This window comes from Nesoenas mayeri, assembly GCF_963082525.1.
Source record: "Nesoenas mayeri genome assembly, chromosome: 2".
NCBI classification, from domain to species: domain Eukaryota; kingdom Metazoa; phylum Chordata; class Aves; order Columbiformes; family Columbidae; genus Nesoenas; species Nesoenas mayeri.
In genome coordinates, this window is record NC_137543.1 from 83,489,093 (window position 1) to 83,507,182 (window position 18,090).

Consider the following 18,090-nt stretch of genomic DNA (forward strand, 5'->3'; position numbering starts at 1 on the left):
TGTGGTCCAGTTTGGGTTCTGGATTAAAGATGGTAGGGTGCTTTTGTCGATTAGAAGCTTAAAGGAATCAAAGTTGCATAAATGACCTGTGCTAGAGGTCTGAGGAGCACAAGGCTCCCAGTGAAAGAGTGCACATCACTCATGGCTTCTATTAAAGGAAGTTGCAGAAAATATAATTTCAGCGCTTAGGGAGTAGTTCCTACAAATGCATTAAGAACATACTACAAAAGTTGTGTGACACTGGGCTTTTATTTTCCTCATTAAAGGTGAGCCATGTCTTTCCATTCTGGCCGAGGATGTCCCCGTGGTCAGGGGGGACCAGGAACAAGAACTTCAACACAGACCTACCGCCCTCAGAACCTACGACAGCTTCACCCACAACAGCCCTCCGTACAATACCAGTATGACCAGCAAACTGCCCCTCCAACAAGCTATTCAAACCCTCCGACCACTGGTTACATGCCTCCCAGGCCAGACTTTGTGCCCTATCCTCCTCCAGTGCCCCCTTCCACGCAAAATCCCATCAGCCAGTGTCCTGTGAGGCCACCATTTCCGAACCACCAGATGAGGCAGAGCTTCCCAGTGCCTCCGTGCTTCCCTCCTGCTCCTCCGCCTGTGCCAAATCCGAGCAATGCTCCTGTGCCAGGAACTCCTGCTGGGCAAAGCACCTTTCCCTACATGATGCCACCTCCCACAGTGCCACATCCTCCTCCCCCACCAGTCATACCGCAGCAAGTCAACTACCAGCCCATGTACTCCACAGGGTATTCACAGCAGTCTTTCCCACCACCCACCTTCAATAGCTATCAGCACAACTCCGGCTCTTTTCAGAGCAGCGCTGCCAACAGCGGTGGCGGCAGCAGCCACTTCCGGCACACGGGTCAGTACCAGGGAGAGAAGTCGCAAAGTGATCGGCGGTCCCCAGAGAGAAGCAAGCACTATGATGACCACCGACATCGTGAACACAGTCACATCCACGCTGACAGGCATCGGTCCGCTAACCATGGGGATCGTCGGGATCGAGGCCGGAGTCCGGATAGGAGGAGGCAGGAAAGCAGTCGGCACCGGACAGATTATGATAGAGGAAGGATATCGCCTCATCACAGAAGTTACGAGCGTAACAGGTAACTTGAGGTATCTTCTGTCTGCAGAAGGAAAGCTGTCGTTGTCCCATAGTGTTTGTTTGCATCAATGTTTTTCCTTCACTCTTGTTTTTCCCTCTAGCGTGGAAGGTTGTACTTGAGTCTGATGGAAAGAGCTACTGTTTTGATGCCTTTCAGAAGCACTGTTTATACCTCACCTTTGTGATCTGGCAGACTTGTTTCCCTTGTCCATGGAGACAGTTGAAATCAAAGAAGCTCTTGTTTGAAAACTGAGTGAATGACTGAGTAGTGCTCTGCTCTCATGGGTGCTTACCATAGAAACTTGTGCATATGTGGCATGAAAGCAGAGCTGGCACAACTTTGTGCAAAGACTGTTTTCAAAGTTGAACCTTGCAAAAGCTTAAGCCCCAGCTGTTCAAATTTCAAGATTTAGGTACCAGAATCAGGGTTTTGGGTGTTACTTGAATTAGATCTTTCTTTGAATAAGTTCTGTGTTTGTAGAAAAACAGAACCTGGGGGGTTTAATAGTCTGATAAGTGCACATATCTAATCCCTGCAGTGAGGTGTTTTAATGAAAATCATGTTGCTTGGCCTTCTTCATCCTGCTCTGTCCTCATCCTTGTGGGAGACTAGCACAGATGTGTGCAGGCTTTATGGGACCTCCCAGAGGATGCTTAGACCTGCCTGTGTGATTCTGTTCAGGGTGAAGGCCTCAGCAAGCCAGTCTGTGATCTCAAAAGAGGACCACAGTGAAAATTAGAATACACCAGTTAAAAGAAATAGGCAAGTTGTAGGCTATGTTGACATCTTATGATTCAGATGGATTAGTGTGGACTGCTTATTTTTGGATGTATAATGAAGTGTGGTCTCACTAATGCGGCATACAGGGGAACAATCACTTCTCTAGTCCTGCTGGCCACACTATTGCAGATACAAACCAGGATGCTGTTGGCCTTCTTGACCACCTGGGCACACTGCTGGCTCATACTCAGCTGGCTGTCAGCCAACACCTCCCCATCATTTTCTGACAGGCAGCTTTCCAGACACACTTCCTGGAGCCTTAAGTTGTGTGTTCAAGTTCTTTATGTGTATGCGCAAGTTGAGTTTTGTAGATGATATTTGTAGTTTCAGCATGATGCAGAATTTCTGTGTTTATCAAGGTTTTTGTGTGTGCTTGAGCTGGCTGTCAGGGAGGGCTTGTCTGAAACACTTGAATGACTGCTGGGCTTACAAAGCTATTGTGCATGGAATAGGTTTTCTTTCCCTTCCTTGAGGCATTAAGAATGGTTAAAGATACAATAATCTTACCCTTTGCCATTTGTAACAGGAGAAGAGCAAGAATGGCAACAATTCCTGTGATGAATGTATAGAATTTACCTCTGTGTCATATGAATTAACCATTGTATTGAGATAGATAGCTTTATGACAAAGGCGGAGGAAACAGGTGACTGTCTTTTACAAATTCCTTTAAGGTCAGCGTTAAGAATGCCTGGGTTTTTAGCAGCCAGCACTTGTGTGTTATTTTTGCGTAACATGATCTCAGCCTGCTTCTGTGCTCCTTTCAGGTGTGGAATGTATGAAATACCAGATTTCTCATTTAACTTATGTTTTGAACTCTCCAAGGGAGCGGGAGAGGGAGAGGCATAGGCACCGTGACAGCAGAAGATCACTGTCACCAGACAGATCCTACAAGAAAGATTACAAGAGAGCAGGAAGGTAAGGAAGGTTACATTTGGTCTCTTGTGTATTTGGGGCTCTGCACATCCACATGTGTGAGTTTTTGTGTATGCATATATGCATACATGCATGTTTTGAAAATCAGAAGAGATGAGTGTCTTACATTTATAACCATCTACTTATACATACAAATGTCAGTTATCTCAAGACCTTGCGGAATTAGAGACAGAATTAGCCTCAAGAGAGAAGGCTTTGCTGCTGTGTCCTGTGGACAATTGGATTTTACTTTGATTTATGTGACAGAATGATTTACTGATCTGAAACTATTTGTTTTTCATTACAAAACTGTCACTATTAAAATAATAAAGGTAATTGCTTTTGTCTACTTTCTCCCACTAAGCCGTTCTCCAAGCAGAGAGAAAAAGAGACCCCGATGGGAGGAGGACAGAGAAAGGTGGTCTGAGAACCAGAGCTCCAGCAAAGAGAAAAACTATACTGCTATCAAAGACAAGGAATCAGAGGAGAATGCATCTGAAAAAAATGAAGAGGAAGATGAGGAATTACTTAAGCCAGTCTGGGTTCGCTGTACACATTCTGAAAACTATTATTCCAATGACCCTATGGATCAAGTGGTATGTTTGTGAGAAAACTCTCAAATTACTGTACACAGTCCTTTATGTGATTACTTGATTAATGTGAACCTTTCAGTAGGATCATGTTTTGCATCATTTAATCCTTCTCTCCTCCCAACCATCTCAGTCTTTTAACCCTGCTAAGAACTTTATTAGTTGGTATTCTTCTCTATTTTCATCAACTTCTTCTGTTTTCATTCAGATTAGTATGTGGAAGAGGGATACCTTTTTGTCTCTAGGAGTGAATGTTTTGTTGTTTTTTTTTTTTTCCCCTGTTATAATCATACTTGAGCAAAGATGTCTGAAGCACCATATATTGCCACAGCCTTGGAGAAATTTTGTACAAAAGGAGCAAGTCAGGATTCTTTGTACTTGACAATAACACTGGCTGGTGGAGTAGTATTGGGGGGGAGGTTTCTGGTGGTTTTTTGTTTTGTTTTTTGTTTGTTTGGTTGGTTAGTTTTTGTGGTTTTTTGTGGTTGGTTGTAGCGTTTTTTTGAGAATGACAGAGAGAGTGAATTCATGGTGATTCAAAGCAGGCAACAATATGAGTTGAGTTTTGTGTTGTTTGTATGTTCCAAAATTCTTTTAAATTGCAAAAATACTGTCACAGGTCTCTTTTTTTCTTCTAAGCCTCCTATGAATCAATACTGAGCTGTACTAAAGATGCTTAGCCATCGTTCTGCTTTGTTAGGCCAAAGGTTTGATGATAATGCACCAGCAAATGAAGTAATATCTCTGTTAATTCACCTGATGAAGCAAGTAATGGTATGCTAAAGCCTTAACAAATACTTCCATGTTTTGTTGAACTACGCTGAGATCTGTCTTCTCCCACTCTTTTCATTGTGAAACACTGGTGCATGTTGTGTTCATGTTCTATTTTAACACTTTTTTTTCTGTTTTTTTAATTAACAGGGTGACTCTACTGTGGTAGGAACAAGCAAGCTCCGAGATCTGTATGAAAAGTTTGATGAGGAGTTAGGAAAGCGACAGGCAAAGGCCAAAGCAGCCAGGCCACCATGGGAGCCACCAAAGACCAAGCTGGATGAAGACTTAGGTAGGCAGAAATGTTGACAAAGCTCTGCAAGGGAATAATCTGTAGTTAACCTGGTTTTGGAAGTTGTGTGTATTTAATAATGTTGGTAGGTTAATCTGTGTTTCTTAAATCCTTCCTTTCTATTGCATATCCATGGTAGTTTTACTGTTGCTTTTGACAGAAATAGAGCTACATTCTTTACCCAGGAAGCCTAAGGGAAAATGGAGAGTATCCAGCACTACTGTATGCTAAAGTCTCTTTCACGGCATGAAAGTGCCATGAACAGGATCACATAGACCAAAGCATGACATGCAAGAGGCTTTGAGGAGCTCTTGGTCTTATATTTCTAAAAAGGAAGCAAGAGTAGTGATGATAAACTGATATGGCTGCTCCTTATGGCACTGACTTCATCTTTCTTCTGGATTGTATTTTGCTTGTGCAACTCTGCTTACTATAATCTTGGGCAGAAGTATCAGTTTTCAAAACACAGTTTATCTGCCTTGTCATGCATCACCCTTATGGATCTTCTTGCAATGAAATATGTCTGCTAGTTGTATCGGTTATTGGGGAGATACTGGTGAATTAGCAGGTCATAGTTTTGATAGCAATTTGCTTACTCAGAGGTCAGCGGAAGCTATTTTTCCTGCTTTGTGAGAACTGTTAGCTTTTCTTTCTATACTTCCAGCATTTTGGTGTTTCATAGTGTGCTTTTTTCAGTCAGTTGCATTAGTTCAATAAATTCTTGGGTATATCCAAGAACATATATATTTAGATATATTTATATATAAATATTTATATATATTTAGATACTCCAGGCTTCCTTTTTAATTGATACTTCATGTTTGCTCATTGAACTGCTTCAGACTGTCATATCTGAGCTTAGTAAGTCTTTAAAAATCATATCAAAAATTCTGAAGTTGAAATACAAGTATATAATGACATGGTCAGATGCATACTGGTGGTATAAAAAGATAAAATAAAGATGAAAGAAAAAATTAAATACAGATTACAATGTTAATTCACATTTTTGGTTTTTTAAACAGTGGATTTGCACATATTCAAAATTCACTCAAGAATCATTAACAAAGTTAACTGTAGGGTTTTTCAGGAGGTACATTTTCATGTGGATGAAGCAAGGATGGAACTCCTGCATGCAACATATCTGTGTAAAGCTTCTCTTCCTCAGATCTCTGCAGAAAGGGTTCCTTACTGCTCCAAGCTCAAATATGACAGAGCCAAGAGCAACTTCTCTGTGTTTCTTTTTCCACTCTTTTTGGAGGACTCAAACACTTTGCCTTTGCACTGCCCCCCTGGGCTGCCTTGGTGGCTATGCCAGCTTCTCCTACAGCCAGGCTTCTGGACTGTTGCCTTAGTACTTAAATAAATGCTGTCTCTGTTCTGCCTTGTGTTAACATAATTATGTATTGCAGTAAGATAGCAATGAACTCCAAGAACAATTTTAGATTTTAGGCTGATTTCAATATATGAAATCCAAAAGTTTGCATTGTTTTTTCAGAATTCCAGCTTATTTTTGCAGATCTTACACTCATTTTGCACCTAAAATTAGATTTGTACAGCTGATTATGAGAGAACTTTTAAAACTCAAGTGTTTGTGAATATTTGTAGGGAATATGTGTAGATGTTCCTGGATTTTCTTTCTCTCCCTCATTTTCCTTTTAACTAAAGAGAATCTTGTATTCAACAAATGCATATATTTTAAACCATACTTTCACAGTATTTCAAAAGACTGTCAGTGTAGTAATAAGTTTTCTCTGAAGTCAGAAGTTAGAAATGGAAGAAATGCTGTATCCCTTCTTCCAGTAATAAACCTTACTTGCGTCATGGTATATATCTTGGTTATGAAGGCACTTTTTAAATTGGAGCTGAGGTGATCTGTGGAAATGAATGACATCACATGCATTAGAAAGGGAGTCACTTACAAGTATTATGGGAGGTTAGAGATATGTGAGATCAGGCTCTGTGTGGTTTTTTTTGTTTTGTTTGTTTGTTTTAATTAAGTCCAGACACTTAATAACATTAGCTTGGCAGTACCACAAAGGAGACATTTTAACAAGTTAAGAACATCTGCTGTTCCTTTTTTTTTTCTTTACCATTGTATTCATCTCTGATGCATCAGAGAATTTGTTTCAGTTAATACAAAGGAAAATATCTTAAAAAGGAGGAAAACTCACAGAATAGGGCTTCCAAAAAACTTATGACTGGATTCACTCAGCTAGTAGTTCTAGGTTTTCTTCTTGTCTGTGACTTCTAGTAGGTGGTAATGGATTTATTAGAAATAATTAATTTTGAAAAATTAGTCTAACAGTACTTGTTCTATAATAATTCTATACCTATATGCTGTTTCAAAACTCTTAAATAGACAGTATTCTGCTACAGACAAGAGCATTTTTAGGTAAAATGAAGCTAGACATAAGCACTTTGCTCATAGCAAGCAGAATTAGCTTCTAAACAAGAAGTTCTGTTTAGCTCATACTAGTGACCTTATGTGTATTCTTTTTATTTTCTCTCTCTTTTTTTTGGTTTGTTTTTAACTTTACAGTAATACTTGTGTTGGTATTACCTCTGTAATCTTTAATGTCAAGTAACTGATGCCGTTCTTCTACAACTGGTCAGTCGTGCTCCCGGACAGCCAAACAGCAATCTTCTGCATACAAGCAGATGCGTTGGTTGCAGGCATTTAATATCCATGGCACGTGCAGTCATTTTTAATTAAAAATGCAGTTACTGTCTCTTCTCATTTGTGTGAATGTCATGCACAACTTTAATCAATTTCAGTATGCAACAGTTAGCCATGTCATGTTATAGAATGCATTTATCTCGGAGAAGAGTGTGTGGAAGTGGTTTTCAGCTGACTTTATTTCCCCTGTGTGAATCAGAGAGCTCCAGTGACTCAGACTGTGACTCTGAAGATGACAGCAGCTGCTCTAGCAGTTCGGATTCAGAAGTTTTCGATGTCATCGCAGAAATTAAGCGTAAAAAAGCACACCCTGATCGTCTCCATGAAGAACTGTGGTACAATGATCCAGGACAGGTATGGCGAGAGGAAAAAGTGCCTTGTGTCTGAAAGTCATTCTTCCCTGTAGACCTGAAATGCTGCATTGTTGTCAAACACACTGACATCGTTCAGTACACATTTTTACTCCCCTTTTCCCTTTTTTCTCTCATCTTGTTGAAAGCACCTCACTTTTGATTTCAAGAGTGTGGTTCCAGCTTGTGAATCATGGGGATTATTCAGCTGGAAACATGTCTGACAATGTTAATAAAACCTGAATTGCTAACAGTGTACTAGTGCTATCCTCCTAGCCCTGAGATAAAAGTACACAGATGAATTCTGGAATGGAGAAAAGGCAGCATGTTCATCTCCATAGCAAATTTTTCACCTAAAAGCTCTCAGCTCATAATGATAAATAATGTTTTAAATATGCAGTTAATGCTCCTAATTTCTTGTCTAATGGTGGTTTTGTAATTGCATGGAGATTATAGTTCTCATTAAATGTAATTGTTGAGCTCATGAAGCATTGTTTTGAATGCATACATTGCACAGAACACTAGTTTTTATTTTCAAATATGCCGTCTTCATCTTTCTTACTTAAATGTTTTACAGTGTGTTCTAACTCATTGTCAAATGGCACCTCAGTAAATTTATTTTTCTGGCACTTTGTGTGATGCATGAGTTTAGCATGCAACAAATCATAATGCCAAGAGATACTGCAATGCTGATTGCTGCTGTGGTAATTCAAAGGTCTGTTGAATATTCTATTACAGGCTCATGTTTATGCTTCTAGTTAAAAAAAAAATGACCGGGCATGGCTAGCTGTTTTTATTTGTATGGAAAACAAAATTAGCAAACTGTTTAGATATTTAACTGAAAAAATTGTGTAGCTCTTGGGCACACTTCAAAGTAATGTAGCTGTTAAGAATGTTAGCTAAATAAAAAGAAGTGGAATAACTGTGGGAATGATAGATTCGGGAATGTGTGGTTTATGAATTTCTTGCTGAAAAACTTTCATTCCCAAGAACTTTCTTGAGACTGACCCTTCATCTTTCTTAAAAGGGTTGAAATCAGATCATGGTGAGCTTATCAATGCTGTAATACTTCTGAGCAGATTTTATTTGAAAATGCTTGAAGTTTTCCTAAGTATTTATCTGGTATGCCAGAAGGCTTTCTAACTATCACTGCATAAAACGGGAATGATTGCCATGCATGCTGGCACATACAAGTACACTGTCTGACACAGAACTAGATTTTTAGGATGGACGTTCCCAACTTTCAGTTGGAGCAGTGCGCTTGTTATTTTGGATAATCTCCAGCAGTGCTGGCTCTTGCCAGAAAATAAATTGTAAAAGCTGATGCCACAACAGTGGTCTTTTGCTTACAAGTGTTATCTGCTTGTTTGTGTTGCCCTTTTGATCAGAGAAAGTTAAAAGCCATTGCCTTAATTTATGTGAAATTGTGATCTTTCAATATCATTTCATCATCACTTCGTAGTTGCTCTTCTGACTTTTTTTTCCATGAGCTGTGTCATTAGGGACAAGGTAGGTATGTATCTTACTCTGTTTTCAAGTCTTGGACTTTACAGGTGCTTCACATCTCCTTCGGTTTCAGTCTGCGCATTTAATGTAACTTAGGCAGTTTAAGTGCTGAATAGTCCTAAGAATTAAGGATGAGATTTTCAAAAATAAGTGATGGTTATTTTAATAGCCTCAGTAGGCCCTTATTTTTGGGGAAGTGATGAGCAATTTGCTATTGACTGCATTTTTAACTCTATTTTTTTTGTGGCTGTATAACCCAGTGGGGAAGTATGATTTTACCTATAAGCATGATTCAGTTTCATTGAGCATGTACTTTCCTCCAGGGTCTCAGAGTGTGGCAAAAAATGTGTGAACAAAAAGCTGTCATGTCACTCTGTTGTTAAGATTGCATGACTAAGTTCCCAAAGGAGTCGAGAAGTGTTCTACTTCTTACGTTCCTATGTGCTGTGCCTGTTTGAAGAAATTAACTGAGCTTAACATTCGGAGAATTAACATCAAATCTAAAAAGTTGCGTCCTTGTGCCATTTTTCTAAGGACTTCGTTAACAGCAGTTTAACAGCTTAACATTCGGAGAATTAACATCAAATCTAAAAAGTTGCGTCCTTCTGCCATTTTTCTAAGGACTTCGTTAACAGCAGTTTGGTGGTTCTTGCTTCCTGAGATATCTTCACACTATTTGTTGATGATGCTCTGTAGCCCTCCTATGGATGCTGTGTCCATTTTCAGGTTGTGTATAATGGCACAGGAAGTTCTGCTAGTTTTTGCATTGCATTATAGGGTTGAGTTTTTTGTGAGTCTAAAAATAATGTTTTAGTTCTTGGATTCAAACTCTGGAAAACATCATTAAAGCCTGAGCTTGGGAACTTCATTAGTTTCTCTGGCTTGGTTCTGGATTTTCTTTTGTTGAGTTTCTGCAATGGGCATGATGTTAGGAGCAGAAAGCTTTAGGGTGTTGCAGTAATTGATAGCCTGCATTGAACTTGGTCATAAAAGTGAAAAGCACTGGCTTTATACCATGTGCAGTGGCCTTTTGTGATATAGCTATTTGATGCACCTATACAGAATAATGCAGTGGATATTTTTTCCCCCTTCTTTTTTCTGATGTCTGCAGGATGCATTTGAAGTGTTCTCGTTACTTCATTAAAATAACAAGGAAAATCGTCAAATGGTCTGCTTTGCATACTTCTTGTGGTAGCCTTGTAACATTGCAGAGGGCTTGATCAGGGAAGGGATTTCAGTCAGTGAACTGAGTGAAACTGTTTGAACATGGAGATTTCAGCATGTAAATATTTGCATGTGCATATTTAGGATCTGAATCTCATTTTAGGCAATGTGCTGGTTTTTATGTATAAGAAATTGAAAAGATGTATGTGATAGCATAGTACAGTTCTGCTGAGAGCGTTTTTCCATCCTGTGCTTCTGAAACAGTGATGAAGTTCTAATGCTGTTGTGCAGTTTTCTTACATTAGTCTATATTGTTTTCATTTTTATTGGCTTAAGAACATCCACTTAATCTAAGCATGGCAGGCTTTTAGAAGCTTCAGCACCCCGGGCATTAAAACCAAAATAGTTTTCCAAAACCATTTTTCAATAAAAACAGAATCCTATTTTGTTTTTGACAGATGAATGATGGACCTTTGTGCAAGTGTAGTGCTAAAGCCCGACGAACAGGCATAAGACACGGCATTTATCCTGGTGAAGAGGTAAGTAATTCTAAGAATTGCAATTATGAATACAAACTTGCTGCTGTAAACTCATACTTGGGATGATTTGAGGGTTTTTTTTCCACGATTTACAGGCTTAGTAAAAACTCCTGTGCAACTTTATATATATAACCTCATATTGAAAATGCAATACTGGTAATGAAATCTACCTGAAAACTATGTAAAACTTTTACTTCTATTTGTTCAGTTCAAGGTTGGTTTTTTGTTTTGTTTTGGGTTTTTTTTTGTTTTGTTTTGTTTTGTTCATTTTTTTTGTTTGTTTGTTTCTTTGGTTTGGGTTTTTTGAGTTTCTGAAACACAGAACCACAATTACATTAATAAAAAAGAACTTGTTATTAAAGATCTGCCATCTTTAAGTGGATGAGTATGTTATGAAGGCCCTCTTTGTGAAGGGATTGCTTTAAAAGGAAAAGTAAATAAAATAGTAATTCTGCTGTGACAGGAGCAGGAAGCCTGTCAGGAGGTGTTGCTGTAGCACTAGAGCATGTCTGTACTGTACACAGTGCTCTCTGTACACTCGGAAACAGTTAATTGGTGATTAGAAAAAAATGGCTTCATCAGCATCCTGAAACATATTTTATAATGACTGCCTTTCTTTTGAAAAAATGTTGTGGAAATAGTATTTGATTATTTTTCTTTAGAAGTATTCATTTGTGCAGATCATGCTCCATGATTAGTATTGTTTCTGGAAAGAAAAACAGTGCTTGGACCACCGCAAGCTTTTTTTATTCTAAACCGCTTTGTTCTTATGAAAGAGTTTGAGAATGTAAATATGTAGGTTTTACAATTTACCGTTGTAATTTTTCTTGAAGAATTTCATTTTTCAGCATGTATTTTTACATGTATTTACTGAAACATTCTTTTATTTCTCTGCAGTTAAAGATTTGTGAATGTTTGTTTCTGTGAATTATTCCATTTCAGAAAAATGGCTTTAGTCTTACTATAAATTGCTTCAGTTCAGGATCAATTCCTCCCCACGTTGTCTGTAGTGTTTTTCCTGCAGAGAAGGAGGGAGAAAATTTTAGCAGGATAAAACTGGTATATAAAACTTGCTGCATGAAGACAGCTGCTTCCTGGAGCAAGGCCAACTGACAGTTTGAGGTTTCAGAAAATCTCCTAGGATATACAGTTTTCACAGTGTCCTGTAGCTAAAACTGCCTACCTTTAAACAGACCATTTTTAACTGTCCCGTCACAGCAGTGAGAAGCTTAACTAGGGCTGAACAGCCAGAGTAATTATGCTCCTTATTGGATGGGTTTTAGCAAAGTGCACAGAGCTGCATAGTGGTGTAGCAGCTTCCATTGCCATCAGGCCAGCTTTTTGTAATGCTGTTTAGGGTACTGTCCCAACAGATGGGATGAGGGATGAGGTAACTCTAGACGTGACATGTGCCCTGGCTCAACAGATGAGACCAGGTGTGAGTTAACTCTGGGTTAATTCTGCACGGTTATGTGAAGTGAATGACAGACAATCACCTCCGGGGTCCAATTCAATTGTGAGTTTTACTAAAAGTACTTGTTGGAATATTGGTTACAGCGAATGATGACTTTGCAAGAGTATAACAGAACTTATCAACACATTAACAGCAAAAATCCTACTACGAGCGGTATGTTGACAACCATCAGTAGCTATAATATGAAATTTAACCAGAAATCAACAGCAGAGCTTAAAGATGGTGTTGTCCTTATATGTTCGAAAGGGAAAGAGAGGAAGAGAGTGGTAGAGAAGGAAGAAAGCTAAGGTATAAGGGAGAGAGAAAGAGATATATATATAGAGTGAAGGAGAGATAAAGAAATGAGGATATAGAAAAAAGGAGAGAAGGAAAGAGCAGAGAGAAAGGAAGAAAGAAAAGAGTGAGGGATCTAGTCTCTTATGGCCCCACAGTGTGGATGACAGGACTTGTACGATGATGTATGGCCTCGGTGTTCCACGGCGAGGGTGCTGGGGTCAGAAGCGCAGAGTCCTCTGATGTCTGGTTCAGAGTGAGGGTCTTCAGGGTGCTGGATTCCCTTGGTGAGGCCGAGCTGGTATTTCCTTCGGTGAGGCTGGTATTTCCTTGATGGTGACTGGACAGGCCCTTAGATAAGACTGGTATTCTCCAAAGCATGCTGGTTTTGGTGGGCTTTTTATAGCGCCCAGAGTACAGGAAAGTCTGGGGGGAGAAAGTGGTGACTGCGAAAGAGGGACAAGTTGGTGACTGCAAAAGAGGGACAAGTCTGGACAGGTCCTGGGCCACGTTGAGGGGTCTCTTCTTTGCTCCTTCTGTCATGCAGAAATCGAGGGAAGTGATGACTGCAAAAGATGAGCAAGTTTCGACAAGCTCTGGGCCATGTTAAAGGGTCTCAACTTTTCTCCTTTGTTTGGCGAGCTGGGCGTATCACGAGGTGGGGCTATGTGCCTTCCAGCACATCCTCCATCTCTGATCCGTCAGCCGGCCTGATCTGTGGCTCGTTAGCTTGTTGTTAATGTGTAGATCGCAGTTCCCCCTGCTCTGAATGTGTCTTCTCCTGGCTGAACTAGTCACAATGTTTTCAGCCATGGTCCTTATCAATGCTCAACAAGTACTATTATACCTTGCTCGTTGCAGTGATTTTTGAATTATTTTTTTTTTTTTACCATGCAGACAGATGAATTTTGAACAGGCTGGTGGCAGCCTCTGAGCTGCAGCAGATTGGATGTAGGGCATGCAAGAAACTGGTTTTGTCTGACTGCTGAGGATTTTTAAGTCTTTAAACTGGACTGCTTCAGAGCAAGCTGGAAGAAAACCGGAGTCCCAGACATTTGGTGTTGCATCAGAGCACGCCGAGGGCTGCCTGCCATTGCTCCTCGCAGGAGCATTACAACCTGCCAGACAGAGCTGGGTTACCAGAGCTGCCTCTGGGTGATGGACTAATCCCTCTCTACAGGCCCCAGATTTGCCCCAGGCAGATGAGCTGATACTTGTCTGTCTTGATAACATACTTTGAGATCTCCTTATGTGAGGTCCAGGTTCCTTTTCCTAAGCTTTTAAAATGAGTTTCCTGAAACAAATGTTATAAAAGAGGAAGTTGGTCTGGTACCTAAACAACTAACTGCTGGGTGTAAGAAAGTTGGAGAGTCAAATGGAAGATGAAAAAATTGCAGCAGTGTTTTTCACCCTTTTTCCTTTTGAATAGCTTTAAAAATATTTCTTAAAGTGAAATTGCAGATAAGGCCTGACTTTCCCTCTTCCCAGAATGCTTTATTATGACTACCTGCTTTTATTTAATTTTTCCTAGTGCATATTTCATGGCTATTAGAAATGCTTTATTCTCTCTTTTAACCTAAATTTGCCTTGACTCTACACATAATTCTACTTATCTCTTTCTTTAAGCCCATTAAACCATGTCGCCCCATGACCAACAATGCTGGAAGACTGTATCATTATCGAATTACTGTGTCACCTCCCACAAACTTCTTAGTAAGTACTTTATAAAGCATTCTGACTGGGACTCTAATTTTATTTTCAATGATGGAAGTAGAGCTGCTTCCTGCTTATTCATGGTGATTTTGTTTGCATTTTTTAGACAGACAGACCTACTGTTATTGAGTATGATGACCACGAATATATCTTTGAAGGGTTCTCAATGTTTGCACATGCCCCACTAACAAATGTAAGTATTTTCATTGTTATATACGTGGGGTTTGTTTAGAAGGCAAGCTGTTTCTGCCCTGAGTAGAATTTCTGTAAAATAATGGTGTAGGTATGTTACAAACATTGCACCAGAACTGGGGACATGGGAAGTGCGCTTGTGCTAATGGTCTCAGTTTTTTTCTCTACTAATTGTATTAAGCATTGTCTTCAAACTGTGACTGAGACTGTGGTGTGCATCAAAGCAATGTTTTTATATGTTTCACAATTTGGAAGTGAAACAAACCATGGAGTAAATTGTTAAAACTGTTGATTTGATTAAATTGGATGAGGAGGTTTGTTAAGTTGAAAGAGTTGAAAAAAACAGCAAGAGGAAAAGGTTTTCCTTTAAGTGACAAATTGACTTTTTTCAGAGATTCACTCTAAAAGGATTTCTCTCTTCTAAAAACTTACTTAGACCTATCCACTACTTTCTAACATCTGTTAATCTTCTTCAGGAACTAGGCAAGTTATGATTTTTATTAAAAGTCTTAGCTATTTAAAATTAATTTTATGTTTTGAAAGTCATATAACAAGAAAAGGACATGGCTGGTACCTGACTGCCCTGCTTTTCCACTATAAGCTGTTAGCCATATCTGAATGAAAAATATGCAAATACTTAGTTTCTGTACATTTGAAGACTTTTTTGTTATCTTGATATTCCAGTAACTGGTTTTTTAAATATTGTAGGGTTTGTTTCCTTGATTTTATACATCTTAATAGTTACACCACCAATGCCAAAACCCGGTGTAAGCATGGTTATCAGTTCAGTACTGGGATGTAAGAGTAGCAGTACTGAGAGGCACTGAGAATAAAGCATTTTTTTTTGTGACAGTTCACTTGCATAATATGTATGGCAACACTTTACTTTTGGTGATCAGGAGAAGAGACTGTTATGTTCGTGAGAAGTCAGTAAGAGAGTAGAGTTCAGCCGGTGGGTTTGCAGTGTGAAGCATTCCTGCCAGATAGCGTTAACTCAGCCTTGGGGCTCAGGCAGATTTGACCCAAGGCTTTACATTTTCACTTTGCAAATGAGCAAAAAGGAACAGTTTCGTTTTACTCCCATTAAAAGGCTAAAAAAACACCTTATCTTTATAGTTTTTCTTTTCATGACAGGAAGGCAGAGTTGTGGAAATCTTTAATATATGAGAACAAGGAAAACTCTTCTTATCTGACCTGAGTAGTTAGTGAAGACATTGAGCTTAGTCTTACCGTAAAGTGCACGTGTGTTTGGTTGGTTGGTTTTTTCTTTTTCATTCCAAATAGGGGAAGTGATCAGCAGCAAATTATTACTTTTTTACAGGACAATACAAAGCAACACTGTTTTGTCAGTTCCTGTTTCTAACAGTTATAAAGCCCTTTAGAAGGAGTCTCTTGTTGTCTTGAGATGATTTTTCGCAACATAAAAACTGCTGTTTTGGAGACATGTTGGAACATATTTGATAAAAGGGAGGTGGCAAAGAGTAGCAAAAGTAGAGATCCGAACACCAGCATCTTTGAATGAACCAAATTTCTGTAACTTGAAGTCTTAGCTTGGCACACTGTTAGAAGTCTTACTATTGTTTTTACTATTATTCAGTAATAACTGAGCAGATAAGATATTAGAGAAAATGGTTAGTACAGTCATAAGAGAAATTCTAATTTTCTTAATATAACTACCAAAACAATTTGATAGTACCAACCTCATGTTCCTTTGCTATGCATTTGCATGTGTACATGGAGCTCGAATTCATGAAGAATCCAAACATCCTTTCGTGGTTGAACTTACGTGTTAGAAAGTAACCAAACACTCTGTGTATTTTTTTTTAAGCCCTGCTGATTTAAATGTGACAGATTTTCCTATCCTCAGGTTCTAAGGACTTTTGACTTCCAAGATTTTTTACTTGTGCATTTGCATTTAATATTGTATCAAAGTGTAGGAAATGCACTTTTTTTGTTCGGTTGTTTGTTGTAGCTTCTTAGTTTATCATGCAGGTACCAACAGATTTCTGTAGACAAAATAGTCAGGTGTTTGATACTGGGCTGCAAGAAAATGCAAGCAGAATATTGTGTCTCTGCTAAGTCCATTGATTTCAGTGCAGCCCCAGCACTGTTCAGATATTTATTTGTATGCTTGTCAATGCAAAATAACCTTGGCTTGCCTCACTTTCACAGACCATTGAATGGTTCTAAGATTCTTTTATGCTTGCAAGGCCAGTGAGTAGTAACACTTGCTTAGACCTGTAGATACGTAGGGTAAGATTAGGCCTTTCTTTAGTCTTTTACATTTTTTCTTTCAAAAATTTCCTTAAAAAAAAAGACAGAAAATCACACACCTTCAGCAGTGCATGGGCTTTTCAAACCAAAGAACCTTTTTTCAAAGGTGAAAGAAAGGAATTAGATGTTTGTCTTAACCAATTAGTTGAATGAAGTTCTGAAAACATTTATTGGATGAAATTAGTATAAACCTATAAATTTATCCTGAAGTTCTTGCATTATGTTGCTATGACTTAAGGCCATATTTTAAGACAGTGTAGCTAACAGAATTGACAATGTGCTGAAAACACCTTGCCTTCAGGTCACTGTATCAATCTGACATGTTGTGTCACCAACAATAAATTCACTTTCAAATACACAAGTGAGAAAAAAGATGGGTTTACTGAGCTTTGCTTTTTCTTCCAAAGAAAATTTTTTCTCCAGTAGATGGCATTATTTTATCTTCCTTTACCATCTCCTGTCAGTTCTGTGTTGTTACAGAGGTGGAGGTTAGAACTGTTACTTCTCTTGCACATGTTTCTGTTCCTGTCTTTGCATGATCCCCCAGAGCAGCTGTTTTAGTAAATGCCCTTTTCAAAAGACGGTAACACCTTTGCATACGAAACTGTATTAGCTATACAAGTGATGCTGTATAATTTTTCATGCTAAATTTCTATTTTTCTTCCAGATTCCTCTGTGTAAAGTAATCAGATTTAACATTGACTATACAATTCATTTCATTGAGGAGATGATGCCTGAGGTAAGAAGGATAATTAGTCAAAAAGTCAGAGTGGGTTATGAGTTGTTGATATGCTTAATGGATTAAACTCTTCAGAATCCCATTTTGTGAAGTCTCTGAGAGACAGGCTGTGTTCTGAACAAATGGCTGAAAAGGAACTTGCACTCACAGGTTCTACCATAAATCCATCTACCTAGGCTATCGTATATTAAAATCAAATAGTAAGAAGTGCTTATATCCATAGCTTCTTTTCATTTTAAGTTATATACAATATATGTCAGGTACTCTTATCTGTGAGCTGAGTTAGGCATTATCCTCCTTTTATGGATGACAACAATAAGGCATGTGGAGGTGCTGGTTTGCTAGGACTACATAAGTCAGTGGCAGAGCTGACACTTAATCGTGAGTTTGAAGCTCTGAAGATTGTTTATCAGTACTTAATATAAGCTGTTGCCAAAACAAATTTCCGGTGGATACAAACAAAGCACATTCGGTTCATATTTTTTTTTTTTTATTACAAATTAGTCCTAGTGAAGCCAGTTTGTGATGTAAATTGCTGCAGTGGAACAGCATGTGTAGGTACAGAAACACCCCTGCATATTAACTACAAAGATAGGATCAGCATTTAATTTAGTCACATATATTTACATTTTTCTTTCTAGTTTTCTCTTTGTTGCTCAACAGCATCTAAATATATTCAAGAGCCCTGAAATTCCTCAGCAAGATTAACGTGATCAAAGC

General features: G+C 38.8%; 1 protein-coding gene across 1 annotated transcript in view; it reads left to right on the forward strand.

The window, feature by feature from the left end:
• Window positions 1–18,090, forward strand: part of DROSHA (drosha ribonuclease III) — a 73,168-nt gene that overhangs the window by 2,457 nt on the left and 52,621 nt on the right. The window contains exons 2-10 of the mRNA XM_080340321.1: window positions 267–1,124; window positions 2,727–2,819; window positions 3,181–3,412; window positions 4,328–4,469; window positions 7,346–7,500; window positions 10,625–10,705; window positions 14,079–14,165; window positions 14,272–14,358; window positions 17,299–17,370. Coding sequence (XP_080196447.1) covers window positions 274–1,124; window positions 2,727–2,819; window positions 3,181–3,412; window positions 4,328–4,469; window positions 7,346–7,500; window positions 10,625–10,705; window positions 14,079–14,165; window positions 14,272–14,358; window positions 17,299–17,370 — 1,800 coding nt within the window. The 5' untranslated portion in view covers window positions 267–273. The remainder of the gene's footprint in view (window positions 1–266; window positions 1,125–2,726; window positions 2,820–3,180; window positions 3,413–4,327; window positions 4,470–7,345; window positions 7,501–10,624; window positions 10,706–14,078; window positions 14,166–14,271; window positions 14,359–17,298; window positions 17,371–18,090) is intronic.